Below are 19,753 nucleotides of genomic sequence, written 5' to 3'. Positions count from 1 at the left end.
CACACACACACACACACACACATAGACGTCGTAAAGTGATTGAAATTTTCTTACTTGAAAAGCCTTCAATTTCCAACAACTAATTGTAACTCTTTGTTGTTCTTGCGCTCGCCTCTTCCAGTATTGAGCTGATCGGGTGAGCCTCGAGAAACCATGCTTACTCCTCTTCAGTATTGAGCACATAAGAAGAGCCTCAAGAAACCATGTACAAATGGAAGAGAGTGGATGTGGCTGACCTTCCATCCTACAAAGCAGAGAAACATAAAGTTGCAATGAGTGAAGGGAAAAGGGCGGCGAACTATGATTGCCATTTATTGTCAATTAAGTTTCTTTTCGGAAGGTCCAATTGTGGAGTATATGTGTCTACCTTGCAATCATATCAACCTCTTTTTGATGGCACTTGAGCCCTATTGAAGAGGAAACAAAGGTGGGATCGATGAAACAATCCGGATTTGAGCTAAAGTCAAAGATCCTTGTAGTCATGAGCATAAAAGATTTGGTTCATTTTTTATGGTGTCTCCCATTACAGTGTTAACAACAAAGCGGTGTGTTGACAAACAAAGCGCTCATTGCGAGTTGAAAATGCATGGATGGCATTTGTGTGTCTCAACACCTGGATGGCACTAGGTCATTTGAAGGTAGTATGGTATAGTTCATGGATACTGATCACTCTAAGAACTATGCTTCTCCATAAAAGAATTGTACACAAGCTTTTTGTCACCCCACTCTCTAAGGCCTAGAATGTGGGGCGACAAAAAGGTTGTGTACAAGTCTTTTATGGAGAAGCATTCCACATCGGCACCCTTCTTGAAGGGCGTCGATGGAATCCTTATTCTTTGAGAAATCCGTTTGTGTGAATCATATCCTGCTTCTTCCAAATACCCAAGTGTCATCACAGTGTTGAGACCCCACAATGAGCCTTTCAAGCACTTTTAGCCCATAATGAGCATTTTTCCTGTCAAAACAATGCTTTTCCTTGAACACTATAATGGGAGACACTATCAAACTTAAACCAAGGCTTGTATGCTCATGATCGTGATGATCTTTGACTTTAGCTCAAATTCACTTTGCCATGTGCAATAACCTTGCCTTCGTCTTCATTGGATGAAAACTATCACAAAGAGGTTGATATGACTATCGGAGGGTCCCATAAAAATTACTCTAGAGAACAAGCCTCTATGGAATCAATATGTTGTAGTTGTCAACTCAATCACTGCTAGGAAGACACAAGAGCAATGTGCAGTGGCAACAATAGAGAACAGACAAAAGAGAGAACTAAGGTCAGAATCGAAAATTGGGATCAACCAATCATTTAATAAGTCAAGAAGATGTTCTATGTTGAGTTATTGGATACATTTGGCTCCACTCACACCAGTACCCTTGTATGTTCGGCGGGTATGTTGCTCCACTACAACCAAGTGTGACTCAACGTTGACAAGGATCTTGGGTTTTGCAGTTTGCCCAATTAACAGGCCCACCAACTTGATTGGAGTGCACATAGGAGGTGCAAAAGGTTTCGATGTCTGTGTAAATCTTTACATGTATGCGAAGGCTTCCACTTCCTAAGGAAAGGTGTTGGATAGGTTGAAACATGGATAGCTTCTCACATTAGCTAGGCTTGCATGCATCAGAAGTCCCTGAGTTCTCTCCTTGGTATGAGGTTGCCAAATAGCAGAGAAAGACACCAATGAAGAGCAATGCAACAAAAAAGGCTATGTGCCATTTGTTTATAAAGAAGAGTCTCAAACCTACACCGTTCTTAAACCATCCATTGGGATCCTTGGCCTTAGATCAATCGGTTATCGTATCGTGATAACTTCAAATGCAAAATGGGCTAAAAATAAGCACGATAATTGAAATTGCGCACACACACACAACACACACGTAATTATTAGAAATCCACTAATCAAAAGATCACTAATCAAGAAGGGTAGTGGCTCATTGGTATTGCCAAGAACATGCACAATCTTAATTGGCGATGCTAGTGATTAGGGAAAGGTTAATTAAGCCTAGGTGTGAACTGTTGGCTTTGATACACTTGATGGGTTCGTCGATGCGGAAGCATACTCCCTATGCCAATGGTTAGTGTTAGGCTATGGTGGATCTTTAAAGCCTTAGCATAACCATGGTGTTAGGGTTAGGGTTAGAGATATAGGGATTAAGGTTAGGCTACACCAATTACAAGACAGAGAATATAGACACAATGATAGATTTCAAAGTGCAAAGACTAATTAGAAAATAGCCTCTCAAATAGGCTTGGTAGTTTACATCCATTGGCTAGAGAGGTTGCATCCTTTTCCTATTGGACCAAGTCATCATTTTATCCATCCTAGTAGACTAGGGACCTTTCCCATGTGGTGCCACTAGCGTAGGGTTACCCTAACACTTCCCGGGCCCTAGAATCCAAGAAAATCTTATTTCTCCTATGAATGTTTCTTCTTCCTCTTCCCTACCCTCATTCCCCGCTAGCTATCTCCACCTTTGAAGGTGTTTGAGGCCTTGGGACTGAGACTCGGGATAGTTAATGCTTTTTGCAAAGATTATGTTATGCAGGGATTTAATATTTACATAATTACCACAAACTTTGTGTGATCACAATTACCACAAATTTTGTGTGATCACAAGGTCGTATTGACACATTAACATGATTACACTTAACATGATCACAACAAATCCGGTTTAGGACGCTCTGGAAACCCACTAAAATCCCTCCGAGGTTTTTAGTTTTTCCTGCGGGCCCGTCGGGGAAACTAAAAAGCTCGGTGGGGCCGCAAAATTTTATATATAGGGCCCCGATCGGGTCCGCTGGGCATTATTGTTTGAGTTATCTTCTCTGAGAGAGAGAGAGAGAGAGAGAGAGAGAGAGAGAGAGAGAGAGAGAGAGAGAGAGAGAGAGAGAGGCCGCCTTTGCAGGTACGTCGAGAGGTGAGGGGAGAGAGAGAGGGGGTCGTTTTGGAGCGTGCTCTGCATCGCAGTGTACGGCAATAGCGGAGTATTTGACCACATGACCCGGGTATGTGGTGTGTGTGTGTATATGCGTTGTGTGGTAGCGTGCCTTTTGTCCTATTGTGCATAAGTCATAAGGTACCTTACCACACAATGGGAGTGTGTGCGTAAGTTGTTCTATGGAACAATGCTTATCACAGGGGCATCACCTCGGTGACGCGGGGAAGATGGTGTCCTTGTGGTGAGTATTGGCTTACTATCTAGGTACTACGTCGGTAATGTAGCGAATCTAGTATCCTTATGGTAAGTCAACTTCCCTTCCCCTTTCCCAAAAAACATATGGGCATCGGTCGGTAACGCAGCTATATGATGCTTGTATGCAAGCCATTATTTCTCCTTTGATCCGGACGGCACTCGATCGATAACACGGCTAATTGAGTGTCGTTTGTTAGAAGCATCTGTTTTTGCATAAATGTGGCGTTTAGGTCGTTAATCCAATCGTACGAACGTCATATAATTTGTATGAGCATGTACAATTAATCTTGTTAAGTATTAAGTATAGTAAATACTTGGTCGATAATGCGGCCGTGAAGAGTATTTCATATACAAATGTTTGAATTGTTTGATTTTGTTGTTTTTAAGTGTTTGTATGAAATTATATACTAGCTAATCATATTTAGAAAAAAGCTTTATTCATCAATCATCGCTATTTTAAATGCTACATTTACATAAATTATATGCAAAAAAGTATTTGCACACAATTTGCATGTTAAATATTCAATTTTATCTTTTTAAAGGACCTCAATCATCATCGCTATTTTGAATGCTACATTTACATAAATTCTCTGTAAAAAAGAATTTACACACAATTTGCAAGTTAAATATTATTTTGTATCTTTTTAAAGAGCATCAATCATCATCGCTATTTGAAATGCTACATTTATATAAATTCTATGTAAAAAAGTGTGAGAAAACAATTCGTATGTTAAATATTTATTCTATCTTTTTAAAGAGCAAGACATTCTTTGCAATTTTCTAGCACAGTTTGTATACTTCCGATGTTTTAAATGAGCTAAAATAAAATTGACAATATATACATCATGATGCATGTATGTCCCAAGAGGCTTTGAATTGTTTTAGATTTTTTACATATTCTGTTAGATCTGGACAATCTTATTAGGAATGCATATTTATTGTACACAAGAAAACATACCATTTAAATTCAAAATGATTATCAACTTGAATAAATATAATCTTGCACAATTTTATGAAGTCTTTAAGTCGGTGTGTGCTTTGTTTGAAGTTTGAACTAGTGTGAGCGCACAGTGAAAAATATACGTTAAAAATTCACTATATGCGGAAATGTTTCAGATTGTTAACATGTATTGTTTGATTTGGATGAAGTTCTTATAAACCACTTATTTGCTCTGCATTTTATACATGTAATAAATTGCAGTTTAAAGTGAAGATTGTTTTCAATGTTTATCAATATTTCCGTGCACATTTCTTAAAGTCTTCAAGTCATGGTTGAGGGTTTGCCTGAAATAGTGTGAGAGTGTTAGTGCAGTATGCAACCATGAATTTGTATTTGATATATATTTTTTTATTGTCCAGTGCTAAAATGACATCAGATCAAAAGAAAAGTATTATGCATGCCATTCAAAAGAATGTATTTTGACAATATCATCATGTGCAGATGGTCGCATACAACAGATTAGTGAAAGTGGTGTCTTCATCAAAGACCTCACTAGCGCTATATGGGAGAACACAGAGCGCAGGCTGCGAGGTGAAGGCCAATACGAGTTGCTGATTCCAGCAGGGATTCGAGAATTTGACCCCCACTGGCAAGGTTAGGACAATGTTGGGCAATATAAAAGTATATTGCAAAGACTTAAAGGAAGATATCCCTCTTGCCTGTGACATGTCAAAATTAGAGCTTTGGGATAAATTGTGGGAGGAACAGAAGGTAAAGATGAAGCGTGTGAAAGCGCAGGACGAAGCAACCTTACCCAAGAGATTGAAGATGGCCTAAGATGTGCAAGCAGCTTTGGGAGGTCGATCAGATGCCAACGGCACCGGCACAATCATGCACATGGCTTGGAATGCCAAGTGCACTCATCTTGTTGGCATCCCTCACGAGGCCTTGGTAGAAGGTACGAGGGTTGGAGCATGCTCCTTTGGTGTGTGCACATTGTACACCATCAAAGACATATTTTTCTTTCCAGACCACATTACATATGTGGGAAAATGGTACAAGGGAGGGAATGAGGCAAAATCTGACAGCTTCCAGACAGAGCAAGGAATGCAAATGCTTCACCCCTCCATTGGAACGTGCATTGGTTTTACCACTGAAGCTCCTTGGATCACAATATTCCCATACTACAATGGGGGTATTGTGGGGGACACGATGTGCCGCTTTTCATTCACCCACGGATTGTTTAGACGTCATATGCACAGGCTACAACACAGCTAGAGGTCATTGCCTGTGACAAATCTTTTTGTACAAGAGATGACACGGTGCGGATTAAAGCAGTGATCGAACAGATGCCATCCATTTGTCATGCCTTAATCAATGGCGTTGCGGCTATCCACTTGGTCGGGATAGTGCACAGTGATATGGACCTGTGCAACATAATGTTGGACTTTAATCATGCAAATAAAATGTGTGTCGGCATCATTGATTGGGAAATGATGCTCAGAATGTCAGCTAAGCGTACGTCAATTAATTATCTACATCCAAGCGCACAATCGGACTGTGCAGTTTTGGAGGCATAGAGAGCAGGGGATGCAGAGATGGCTAAGCGACCGTGGATTGCTCTAGAACTATATGATCCACGGTGCACCGATGCATACACAAAGTTGAGCGATGTTTATGCATTGGGTTATCTATTCGACATGCTGATAGATTTTTGGGGTGCAGCCAGAAAAGTTTATTTTCCAGAAGAAGTTATTTACCACCCCGACCAAGATGTTATGAGGGCCATTCATATTAAAGTAGATTGTTGGATGAAGATATAAGAGCAGGAACAAAGATGGCGCATCTATTGCGCCATCTTTTTATCCGATCTAAACATTTTTATGATATACATCTGTTTTGTCCGGGATATTCTATTTTTATTGAAGTGCATTATCTGGTTTGAAGTGGTTCACCTCCTTGAGTCAATTATCTTTAGTCATTTCAAATTTGTCGTGTTATACGGGATATTTCAAATTTGTCTTGTGGTCCAATTAGGTCTGCCAATTGTGATTTTGTTTATTCACATCAGTTGTGGTTTGATTTAGTCGGCTATGACGTCTTATGTAGTGGACAAGAAGTTGCTACCTTGTGCATCTGTGAGACTGTTGAATCGTGAGAATACATATTTGCCAATGATAGTGAATATTTGTCCATTGCAGCTCCAAGAGAAAATGGCTGATGAAGAACAAGTTTGTGGCACCCAATCAGGGCATGATGATCAACAACAAGCGGTTGTTAATGCATTTCAACGCATGAAGTCTCTAGCGCACGGTATGTCGACACAGCAAGCGAGCGCACTGCTTGACAACTCTCAAAATGGGCAAATCCAAACCACATGCAATGGAAAAGAGATCAATAAAGAAGTGACCAAAAGGACATGATCAAAAAAATATGGCCATGTGAGGATGCAGAGATCAAGAAAGAAAGGTGGAAGGTATCGAAATGCCTCCACGACGCGATCAAAGAAAACGCTGAGAGAATCTACTTGGAAGTTTATGGCCATCCACTGTACAATGCAGATTGTGCATTATATTTTGCAAAAATGTTATATGTTCACTTTGTGCAACAACGACCAGTAGACTTTTTGTCAAAGGAGACAACTATTGCCACTCATGATATTAGGGAGAGTTATGTCACTTTCACCCGAGATGAGGTGGCATTGATAGTGGAAGGCACCGACCTATAGTTAAAGAGAGAGAAGGATATTTACATGACACAGCTGACAGATAAAGATGCAAAAATAACACGTCTTTCTATAGCCAATCAGACACCCCAACCCTCAGAAGTCTGGATGGAGAAAAGCATTCACCGCTTAAGCCAGAACGTTCAGTATCTGACACAACGAGTGAATTCTCCGCCTGTACAAGGGATACACATCACCCACCTTGTCCTACATCCAGATTTGGTCCCCTCGTTTACTTTAGATGCATCCTCATCTTCCAATGTCTAGTTTGCTACAAGAATTTTGATGGATGGAGTGGATATTATACATTGATAGGTGGTCATTATTATCACTTCGTCTGTCTTATTCGTTTAATGCAAAATAGTAGCCGATGAGCAATCTGTCACAAGATATTACACAAGGAATATATATTATGTTTGGCATGGCAAATGAGTATAAATTCAAGCAAGCCCGCCAAGATACGCCTAGCAAAATTAGATATCTGTTTGGTAACCAAGATGCTGTTTCAGAGCAACACAATTGAGATCGACAAACTATGTATAATCGCGAATATGAAGCATTGTATATGATCAAAACACATTGAATACAAGGTCTTTTATAATGGTTTTTGACGATCTTCATTATACTCTCAAGATATATTGAATCTGTGAAGTTGTTATCTGGTTCTAAGTCTGAGTGTTGTGAATCTCCTTGTAATTCAACCTCCACATCTATTATCAGATTCTCTTCTATTTGGTCTATAGTGCATTGAGATACACCAACATTGAACTCTTCTTCGTCTTTGTTTTGACAATCATACAATCAGGTTGGCATTTCCTCCTCATAACCAACACTTTCGATGTGATTCAATATCTTTTCGTTGCAAAACATATACACTAATTTTTTCGCTCTGTCTGCTAATAGTCTATTGCGAATAGTGTTGTGAACATACTTGTACATACTCCAGTTTCTCTTTGAACTTGAGTTTGCTGCACATGTTTGTCCAAGAAAACATTTCATATCGTGTGATAAGGAGTTGAAAATCCTGGGCCAAACTCACCGATTTTCTTCCAAGCAGCCTTCCAATGATTGCTGTCTACCATGACCAAAGCACTTCCAGTGAAGAATATTGCTTTGGCGAGTGAAGTTTGCGCTTCTTCTAGAGATTGCACTCGAAAGCTTTGATGTAATGATTTTTGACACATTTGACCAAGTCCACCTTCACTGTGACGCTTAAAAGGAACGTTGCTTGAAATTTCCTCCCCCTGCGCAGGCTGTTCTCCAATGTTAGTTGGCGTCACCACAAGATCAGCGCAGTTAATATTTGGCTCTGACAACTCTTGACATGCAGCCACAGAGCTATATATTATGTTGTCTCTTGCCACCCCTTTTGGCGATCTCTTCTCTCAAACCCTTTGCAATTGCAAGTGCCTGAGGATGTTCACATTTCTCACAACTCTTTTTAACGCTACCTAAAAAATGGTCCCTAATACATGGTGTACCGCCTGATTTTTTTGTGAGACAAAATCTACATTGCCACTCCATGTATCGGCCGCATATGTTGTGAGCATAATCCCACTCTTTGCCATGAGCTTTTTTATTCTTTGGCTTCTTCGTACCACTTGTGCCCACATTTTGTTTCATTGCTTTTAAATTAAAACTAAAGACAAAAGAACTAGATGTTCAATTTTTAAAACATTTTTCTTATTTTCAATATATATTAAAAAACCATTCACTACGAAAGTAACCAAAACTGCACAATATGAGATTTTCAATGCACGTTAGTCAATCCACATATCGATCACCTATGTTGTGAGCAAACATACACATTGGAATACACTCTATGCACAGCATAATAACTACAACAATGCTATGAATTTCTCAATGCAGTTATTATTATGTGAATTTTTATATGTCCACTTTTATTTGCAAACAATAAGACATATCTAATTTCAAATGTTACAAAGAATAATCAAATTCTACACTAAACGATATCAGTTGTTTGCAAAAAACACACGAAAGCAATAAAATATATGATTGGTCATTTCATGCACTAATAATCATTCATAATACATAATGCACTATCTGTATAAACCAGTGCATGAACTAATGCAAATAAATCTTCAATATAATCACCCACAATTGAGGATTACTTGTATCCAGTGAAGGATTGTAGCCCCCTTATGCAACCAATTTTATATATAAAATCTATTTTCACCCAATTAAGGTATATAGCTCTTATATTGTGGAGTGACAGTGTATATCAACTCAAAATTATGATGGTGAAAAATGCAAGACTTCAAGGATCTTTATATGCCCAGTAAACTAGTATAGGACATCCAACCCTTGACTATCGACTCGTCATTTACATATGCTCACCTTCTAAAACCAGTTACAGCACTCATTTGGACCAATGGCTTCGTCGCAATGAGCATGATTCTCCAAATTTTCAACTATTTTGGTTTCGTACCTTTATGTTTGGTAAAAGAATTAAAAAAAATTTAGAAGTGGTTATCGAATTAAGAATCACGTTGGGCTCAAAAAGAGTATCTGTGACTCTGTAATCTTAGGTCAATTCACAAGGAGATGACTATACACGGCACTCGGATACACTCCCCAAGGATTTGCCTAGCTAAAGAACCATGATAATCACACTATTTACTATATATAATTACTCTCATCGGACTCTTTTATTTTCTTGGCGGGCTCGCCGGGAAAATAAAAGAGCCCGGTGGGTTCCGCAGGGAAAAATGAAAAGTCCGACGGGCTAATCGGCTCTATGGATTTTTACAAGTCATAATCAAAGTTACGTTCACAATTAACATGATCACGTGATTTTTTTGTGTAATTACTAGAGTTATTAATGTAATCACACGTTTGTGATTACGTTAATGAAATCCCTGCTTGTGATACATGAAGTTTTCCATCTTCATTACATCACCTAGGTCACAAGGAACACAAAGATTGTATTGTACCAAGTCTCTCTTGATGGGAGAATCTATAATACAAAAGCCTTTGGAGGGGGGACCGTCTCCACATAAATCCGATCCTCAACTACTGTCAAGTTCTCTAACTCTCTCTCTTGCAGAAGTATTATTCATGCCAAGTTAATTAAGTATTATGGTTATGTTGCTACCGCTAATTAAGTTCACCCTCTATGTTCTCAAAGTAGTGTCACAAAAATACTCATTCTAATTCTCTTAATTCCTCTATCCACAAAGTTCATAGGCCATTTTCATTACATTGTTATCAGAGATATTGGTTTCTCTTTTCTTGCTTAAGAAGAGAGGTCCTTAAGTTTTCCATGAAAGGTTGGACCTGTTCATTGCAATAGGGTTAGTGGGACAGGGATCTATTATCTTGGTTGAGAAGGACTTAGTTCGAGGTACACCACTGGGAACTAAAGTCTTAAAAATGGAGCCTCTCGGGGCTTGCCTATGGCTTAACCATTATTGAGCTACGAGCAAGCTCAACAGGAACCATATTCAACCAAGCAATGTTAGACCCTCTCCACTAGTCTTTGCAATCAACAATGTCTAAACCACGGGTGTGACTGCTTGAGAACTAATTTCCAAAGGTAAAGAAGGGTAGCGACTAAGGTTTATGAGGGTACCAAAGCACAAAGTAATCTATACATAAGTTTAATTAGCATGGATGAAAATAACCAAGAGAGTAGAATGAACATTGATAACTTTGATTTTGCACATGAAGGTGCTAACGATGATGCCCCCATGTTTACTAATTAGCTTGTAACTAGGTTGCAGCAAGCTATGGGCAACCCTGCTTTGCAAGCAAAAGTTACCCAACAACTTCGTGCTTATGGGATTTCCCTTCCTCTCCAAGAGGAGAGAGAGCTTAGGATGCCTCTTGAAGTGACTCCCAAAAGAAGACTCTCCCATAAGAGAGGAGGAATCAAAAGAACGAGAAAGAAGCGAATACCTTAGTTCCTTTGAAGATGTGACTCCACGAAGACATCGGTGTAGACAATCACCAACTTCTCCCAAGAGGAAACAGTCAACCCATAATCCTTCTCCTAGTCACTCCGAAGGGAAGAGAGGAAACAAAGGAAGAAAAGGGCAAGAAAGTGGTCACCCTCTTCTTCTTCTTCTTCACCTTTCTCCTCTTTCGATGAAAGCAATAGCTATTCTCCTAGAGAATACAAGAGGAGAGGACATCACAAATCATACCCTGCATGGCAAAGATCCCAAAAGCTCAAGAAGTTCAAAGAGGGAGGAAAGAGTATCTCTTTTCTCACCTATGATGGCATCTTTGATGCTACCAACAAAGTATTGGACTTCATCCAACAATTTGATGCGGCCTTTGGAGACAGGGTTTCATGGAGTCCTCCAAGCTACGCCATGTATCTATGCACTTCCAGAAATTTGCTCGTCAATGATGGGTTAGCCTTCGTGGCAATGGTGAAGGCCCAAAGACATGGAAAACTCTACGAGTTTTCATCATGAAGCAATTCCTTGCAAGCAATGCAAAGGACAAAGTGCTTACCGAATGGCAGAGTTTGAAGCTTCTCTACATGAGTCTATCCACAAATATGTGGACAAGTTTTGGAATTTACATCTCAAGGCCACTATCTTTCAAAAGATAGACTTAGCCGAGCAAAAGCAACACTTTTGTGGGGGATTACTTGAAGAGATGGCCAAGTATGTCAACTCCCAACGGACTGGTTCTATCACCAAAGTAATCCACCACACTATGGTTCCTTCACATATTAGTTTCCAACAAGGGGCTAGAAGGAATGCCAAGCCCACGGAAAGCAAAGACAAAAGTGATGCAAAGGGAAAAAACAATGCCCAAAATTCTTTCCAAGGCAATTCCAACAACAATTGGTCCAAGGAGAAGGGAGTTTACAAAGGCAAAAATCAAATCTCTCTTGAAGAGCTTGATGATTTTTGAAAGGACCACAAATGTTTTAAGCGTGGGGAGCAAGGACATGGCTATCATTCTTGCCCCAAGAGAAATGCCCGCAATGAGACTCCTACACTTCCACGATTGAAGCTCCAAAAGAGGATGCTCATTGCAAAGGATCACTTGTCTCCTATGCTTGGGAAAAGGTAAGGGAGCATGATGCCTTCATCTTGTTTGACTCTGGCTCTACTCACAAATTCATATCGACTGAGTTGGCCCACTAAGTTGGGCATTCAAGTTCTCGAGATGGGAGATACTGTAACTGTCGATGGGGCTTTCAAGGGACAAAAAGTCTCCATTACTCCCTTGATTGGAAAGTTGAGGCTTCATGTCCAAAGCTAGTTGACAAAGAATACTTTTTCATCTCTCCTCTCCAACATGAGGATGTTATCCTAGGGGCACCATGGTTCAACTGCATGGATGCCAACATGAAGTTCTCTGAAAGGAGAATCTACTTCACCTACATGGAAAAGAGCATGTATATAGATGCTAGTGAGTCTAGTTGTACTATACCACTTGTAAATCCTCCTGCTTTTGATAAATCAATGAAAAGCTCAGTTTTTGCGTACATGATTTTTGTCAAAGATTCCCTAAAAGGTCCTAATGTTTCATCAAATGTAAATGGTAGAAATCAAGAAGAGTTAGTATTGTCTAATTTTCTAAATGGATTCCAAGATGTGTCCATCGATGATATCCCTATGGACTTACCTCCAAAACGAGGGGATGATGACCATCGAATTGAGCTCCTACCACAAAGCTCACTGCCTAACAAGCCTCCTTATCAAGTTTCCCAAGCTCAACAAGAGGAAGTCACGAGCCAAGTACAAGAATTGGTAGACATAGATGCTTCATAGCCAAATTCTCTCAAATAGCAGGACCATTGCATGACTTTAGAAAGAAGAACATTAAGTACTCATGGACTGCTAAAGATAAAAATGCTTTTGACAAGCTCAATGAGAAGCTTACCTCCCAACCAGTCCTTATGCTTCCAGATCTCTCAAATCCATTTGAGGTCCAATGTGATGCTTGTGGTGATTGCCTTGGAGTTTTGCTTCAAGAAGGGCATGCCATAACATATGAGAACCAAAGGCTCAATATTGATGAATGAGTATTTTAGCTGTTCTACATGCCCTAGACACATGGAAGCACTATTTATTGGGGACTCCATTTATTATGTGAATGGACCCCCAAAGTCTCAAGTACTTCATGACGTGCACCAAGCTTTCAGACAAAACAAATGAGTTGGGCAAATTTTTTTTGTAATTTTATTTTCATATTGCTCACATTATTGGTAAGCATAATCAAGTGGCCAATGCACTTTCAGACGACAAAAGTCAACATGGTGTCTTTAGCAACTCACAATGATCTATCTTCTATGATAAATGAGTATGCTATTGACCCCGACTTTAGAGACATAATGTCAGCCCTTGCTTTGGGGAAGAAAGGGGAACCATTCACCTTGTAGGATGGTTATTTTCTCCATGGCAATATGCCATGTGTTACCTACTCCTTTTGTGAGAAAGTTATGTATAAATCCCATGCTCCTCCCTATGCCGGACATAGAGGCATTCAACCTACTCTTTGAGGAGTAGAGACATACTTCTATTGGCCTACCATGAAAGTAGACATACAAAAGTATGTTACAAAATGTGTGGTATGCCAAAAGACCAAGTATAATAGAGAGGAGCAACCTGGATTACTCCAGCCATTGCCAATTCCTAATTCACCATGGGAAAGCATATCCATGGATTTTATCTTTGGATTACCCAAGTCTATCCATGGGAATACGGGAATATGGACAATAGCGACATGTTTAGCAAGCAAGCACATTTTATTCCTGTCAAAAATACTATTAAGACACACCAAATGGCAACTCTCTTCATATCTCAAATTTTCAAATACCATGGATTGCCAACATCCATTGTGTCAGATAGAGATCCTAGAATGTCCAATAGTTTCTAGAAAGGTCTCTTGAAAATTCAAGTACGAGATTGAATTTCTCTTCGACCTATGGCCAAAGTGAGAGAGTCAATCTTATGATACGCGATCTACTAAAGACTTATGTTACAGAAGTAGATCAACACTCACAATGGGAAAAGTACTTGGTCCTTGTAAAGTATGCATACAATAATACCATCCATAGTAATACGAGAAAGGCACCTTTTGAAATTATAGAGGGAAGACCTAAAAGGCCCTTCCTACTACATGGGAAGATCTTCACTACTGATGAGTATACCGTGACCTACACGAATCTTTCCAAAAGATTAAGGAGGCTATATCCATCTCTCAATAAAGAAAAAAATCTGCTGCTGATAAGCATAGAAGGGCCTTAATATTCAAAAAAAAATATTGGGTCTTACTCAAGTTTCCCAAGGCTTGATTAAGGCAAACGACGGGAAAAAATCCTACGGGCCATCAAAAGTATTATGCTAAACTAGCAAAAAGACACTATGGTCCTTTTCAAATCTTGAAGCCAATCAATGAGATGGCTTATCAACTCAAGTTGCCCAACCATTGGCTCATACACAATGCTTTTCATGTGAGCCTACTTAAGCCCTACATAGGAGAGCCACCAAGCAAACCAATTATTGAAGACCCGCCAGAAATCAAAGACCAAGAAGAGGTGCTAAAACCTGAAGCTATCCTTCAGCATAAAGACAAGTTACTACAACATGGTAAGATTATCCGATGGTATCTTATTAAGATAAAAAATTATCCTTTTGAAGATGCTAGATGGATGCAAGGAATACAACTTAAGAATAGTATGGACCTTGTTAATGCTTACAATGCTACAATAGAGTAAGAAAATGTAATTTTTCTTTTAAATGATCAATGTTTTTGTCTTATAAGACTAATTATTTATTGTGCACAAAAATTCAAATAGTATGCATGCTTAGAATCATGTTTGTGATGACGACGTCTCTCAAACACCAAGTAGAATTTTTCACTCTACTTTGGGAGAATGAAATGGACTAAAGAGCAGACATTCTTGTGGCAGCTATGTCTCCCAAGCACCAGATGGATTAGTCATCCATCTTGGAATGATATTGTAGGGTAAAAAGGGATTCTCTACCCGCTAAGAAACATTGACTAATGACTAAGGCTTTATCTCTTCTACCTCATAGTCAATGACGACTATGATGTCAAGAGAGAGGTAATGTCATAAAATCTAATATCTAACCATTCCAAATGATTCTCTCATATTAAGCTGATCATTTAATGTGGGAGAATAACCGGGAACCAGGGTTAGGATATAGACATGTGCTTATGGATCTATCTCAACACGGGGCCAAAGTAAAAGGGTCCAAATGAGAGATGGTCTGTCAAAGAGCAATGCTACCTAATGGAGACTAAAGACCTTAGGGCTAGCTTCATTAAATACCTCCAAAGGTTAGTGTTAGAAATTCCTTTGACCTTAGGCAAACCTTAGGCAAGCTGGGGCTATGCTTGAGGTGGGAACCCGGCCCAAGCTTGAGGTGCTTGTCGTGCTTGCTAAGACTAAGGTGCTTGAGGTGTTTAATGACTAAGGTGCTTGAGGGGCTTGAGGTGTTCCACAAAGTCAGACACATCCCTAATCATGAGGGGGTGAACCCTCATTGTAGGAGCATGAGAGAGAACACACACACCCTCACACAAGGCAAGCTTGGTCTAAAGAAGCAACTAGGACACTTGTCAAGTTCCTCTTCATGTTGCCCTCATGGTGTGCCTAAAGCTTTTGGTTGGGCTCTCAAGGGGTCCAACGATAATTTAGTTAATTATATTAATTGATTATGCATTTATCAAGTCCTCTCTCTCAAAGGGGAAAGGGGGACACTTGTCCCAAGGCTATCATGCTTGCTTGATATGCACTCTACATGTGATTCGCCAGGCTTGAAGGGTCCAATGAGATTCCGTCATGAGCTACAAGGAGGGGTCAACCAAGAGAAGCTAGGGGTGTTCTTGGGGGGATACTCTCTCTCACTCACACACTCACAAGCTCATTCTCAAGCGTAAGAACTCCATCTCCTTCTACAAGCTTGTTGAGAAATTGAGAGCTGACACCAACACTCTTGGCTATGGAATGCAAATCCAACCAAGAGCCATGCTTCAATACTTAAGGTTGCCATATTCTATATCTTCATTACTATGCTATTATGCTATGCTAAGCAAAAAGAGTGATGATAAGTGAGAAACTATGTCTCTCCTGTAAATGTTTCTTCTTCCTCTTCCCTACCCTCATTCCCCGCTAGCTCTCTCCACCTTTGAAGGTGTTTGAGGCCTTGGGACTGGGACAAGGGATGGTTAAAGCTTTTTGCAAAGATTATGTTATGCTCATGATGCATGAATTTTTCCATCTTCATTGCATCCTAGGTCTTCATTGCATCACCTAGGTCACAAGGAACACAAATATTGTATTGTACCAAGTCTTTGTTGATGGGAGAATCTATAATACAAAAGCCTATTGGAGGGGGACCGACTCCACATAAATCTAGTCCTCAACTGTTGGAGAATTTTTATCAAGTTCTCTAACTCTCTCTCTTGCAAAATTATTTTTCATGACAAGTTAATTAAGTATTATAGTTATGTTGCTATCGCTAATTAAAATCACCTTCTATGTTTTGAAAGTAGTCTCACAAAAATGCTCACTCTAATTCTCTTAATTCTGCTATTTTAAAAGTTCATAGGCCATTTCCATTACATGCCCAACTTGGCCAAGAAGCTATGGGATGTTTTTGGTGGATACGAAGCAAGGGTGTCTCTCAAAATGCACCAAAACAACGCCAAGAAAGGAGCATTATTCGCTACCCAAGTAAACATGGAGGGGAAGAGCGCTATAGGTCCTTGACAAGCTTCTTGTCCACAATTTTGTCGCAGGGAGTGCATTGATTGCACAATATGTCCAAAACGGTCAGGGTCCGGAAGCTCTGGGCTGTTTTTAGCAGACGCAAAGCAAGGACATCTCTCCAAATGCAATCACGTACAATTGCACCGTGAAGGCATTTGGCATTACACAACTGCGTTGGTCAACATGTATACCAAATGTGGCGTGCTTCATAAAGCACAAAAAGTGCTTGAGGAGATTCTTGTCCGGGATGTCGTTTCTTGGAATGCACTGATTGTGGGATAGGCCCAACTTGGCCAAGATGACTAGGGGGGCTGTTTTTGGCGGATGCCAACTGAGGGTGTCTCACTAGACGCAATCAGCAGAGCAACGCCAAAAATCACTAATATCTACTACACAAGCAAACATGGAGGGGAAGAAAAAAACACGTCCTTGACAAGCTTTCACTCCACAATGTTGTCTCATGGAGTGCATTGATTGCATGATATGTCCAGCATGGGGAGGGTTAGGAAGCTCTGGGCTATTTTTCACATATGCAGAGAGAGGTCATCTCTCCAAATGCAATCGCGTATTCTTGCACCTTGAAGACATGTGGCATTACACAACTGCCTTGGTCAACATGTATCCCAAATGTGGTGCACTTCATAAACCACAAAAAGTACTTGAGGAGCTTCTTGTCCAGCATGTCACCTCATGGAATGCACTGATTGTGAGATACGCCCAACTTGGCCAAGAAGCTTAGGGCTATTTTTTACGGATGCCAAGCGAGGGTGTCTCTCGAGATGCAATCAACAAAGCAATGCCAAGAACTAAAAAATATCCGCTACACAAGCAAACACGGAGGGGAAGAGCGCACTACCTTCGTCGACATGTATGCCAAATGTGGTGCATTTCATAAATCACAAAAAGTGTTTGAGAAGCTTGTTGTCCAGGATGTCGTCTCTTGGAGTGAATAATTAGTGTGGGATATGCCCAGCTTGGCCAAGAAGCCTTGGGTTGTTTTTGGCAGATGCCAAGTGAGGGTGTCGCTTCAAATGCAGTCAACAGAGCAGCGCCAAGAAAACAACATATCCACTACACAAGCAAACATAGAGGGAAAGAGAAAAACACGTCCTTGACAAGCTTTCTGTCCACAATGTTGTCTCATGGAGTGTATTAATTACATGATATGTCCAATAGGGTTAGGGTCAGTAGGAAGCTTTGGGCTGTTTTTAGCAGATGTAGAGAGAGTGCATCTCTCCAACAATTACGCACACTTGCATCTTGAAGGCATATAAAACTGCCTTGGTCCAATTGTATGCCAAATGTGGTGCACTTCATAAAGCACAAAAAGTGCTTAATGAGCTTCTTGTCCGGGATGTCGTCTCTTGGAATGCACTAATTGTGGGATATGTTCAACTTGGCCAAGAAGCTCTGAGCTGTTTTTGGCGGATTCCAAGCAAGGGTCTCTCACTAGATGCAGTCAGCAGAGAAACACCAAGAAAGTAGCAATATCTGCTACAAAATCAAACATGGAGGGGAAGAGAGCAATAGGTCCTCGACAAGATTCATGTCTGCAATGTTGTCTCATTGAGTGCATTGATTACACGATATGTCCAATGGGGTCATATTCAAGAAGATTTAAACTGTTTTTAGCACATGCAAAGAGTGGGCATCTCTCCAAATGCAATCACGTACACTTGTACCTTGAAGGCATGTGGAGTTACAAAATTGTCTTGCTTGACATGTATGCCAAATCTATTGCACTTCATAAAGCACAAAAAGTGCTTGTGGAGACTTCTTTTCAAGATGTCATCTCTTGGAATAATGCACTGATTGTGGGATATGCCCAACTTGGCCAAGAAGTTTTGAGCTGTTGCGGTGGATGCCAAACAAGGGTGTCTCTCTAAAGGCAATCAACAGAGTAGCACCAAGAAAGCATCAATATCTGCTACACAAGAAAACATGGAGGGGAAGAGTGCAACAGGTCCTCGACAAGTTTCCTATGCGCAATGTTGTCTCATGGAGTGCATTGATTGTACAATATGTCCAACAGGGTCAGGGTCAAGAAGCTCTGGGGTGTTTTTAATAGATGCAAAGAGAGGGAATGCAATAACGTACACTTACACCTTGAAGGCACGTGGCATCACACAAGATACTACTATGTGCAAAAGAATATACGATGATAATATTAGTCAAGTCTTGTATAAAGAAACCGTCGTGCTCGACACTGCCTTAGTCGACATATATGTCAGATGTGGTGCACTTCATAAAGCACAAAACGTGCTTAAGGAGCTTCATGTCTGGGAGTATGTTTCTTAGAATGCACTAAAATGGACTACAAATCCAAATAGAGAGAGAGAGAGAGAGGGAGAGGATACTTGTATTGCAGAATGGAATAAATATGAGAGAGAGAGAGAGAGAGAGAATTATTATCCATGAAAGAGAGCAAATTAGACCGGAATAGAAATTTGTATATTGAAATGGGCTTCAAATTAAATAGATAGATAAGCAGAAAGGATGTCATCGTCTATGGACAAGAGAGAAAGGCATCAAGCACACATCTTAGACTGCACTAGAAGTTTGTATGTTGAAATGGGCTATAAATTAAATAGATAGATAGGATGAAAAGATGCCATCATCTATGGACAAGAGATAAAGGCATCAAGCACACATCTCTCTCTCTCTCTCTCTCTCTCTCTCTCTCTCTCTCTCTCTCTCTCTCTCTCTCTCTCTCTCTCTAAATGTAGGGCTTATGTAGATAGTGTTGGCATGCCTAAGCACCACTTGAGGCCTTACCATTGCACCATTGGTAAGAGCAAGAGGGACCCGCCCCATATGTGGGTCACACGAGCTATGATGCCATAGAAGACACAACTTTTCTTAGAAAGAATGCCACCCACCAATTATTGACAAGAAGTCTATATGAGAGACAAAAAGGTTAGTATCAATTCAAACTGGTTACACCACTTTAATGTATGGATATTGGCAGTTATGATAATGATATTTTTCCATTTGATGTCTTGTTTGATGGCATTGAATCATTGTAGCAAGTAGAAGACCACAAGAAGAAACTATTTTTGTTGCATCATATGTGGACAATAACACCCTAAGCCTCTTTTGAGATGGACATTGAGAGGAGGGAATCTTTCCCACTCTAAACATTGTTGCATAGTGGGCCCAA

The 19,753-nt window shown here is 40.1% G+C and overlaps 1 protein-coding gene across 1 annotated transcript in view; it reads left to right on the top strand.

The window, feature by feature from the left end:
• LOC147436805 (3-dehydroquinate synthase) overlaps positions 1 to 147 on the top strand; it is a 185,366-nt gene extending 185,219 nt beyond the window's left edge. The window contains exon 11 of the mRNA XM_086486219.1: positions 122 to 147. Coding sequence (XP_086342345.1) covers positions 122 to 132 — 11 coding nt within the window. The 3' untranslated portion in view covers positions 133 to 147. The remainder of the gene's footprint in view (positions 1 to 121) is intronic.
• The last annotated feature ends 19,606 nt before the right edge of the window (positions 148 to 19,753 follow it).

Source organism: Adiantum capillus-veneris, chromosome 17, assembly GCF_014529385.1.
Source record: "Adiantum capillus-veneris isolate H3 chromosome 17, ASM1452938v2, whole genome shotgun sequence".
NCBI lineage: Eukaryota > Viridiplantae > Streptophyta > Polypodiopsida > Polypodiales > Pteridaceae > Adiantum > Adiantum capillus-veneris.
The sequence above is the reverse complement of the archived record's forward strand: the minus strand, read 5'-3'. Positions and strand labels throughout refer to the sequence as shown.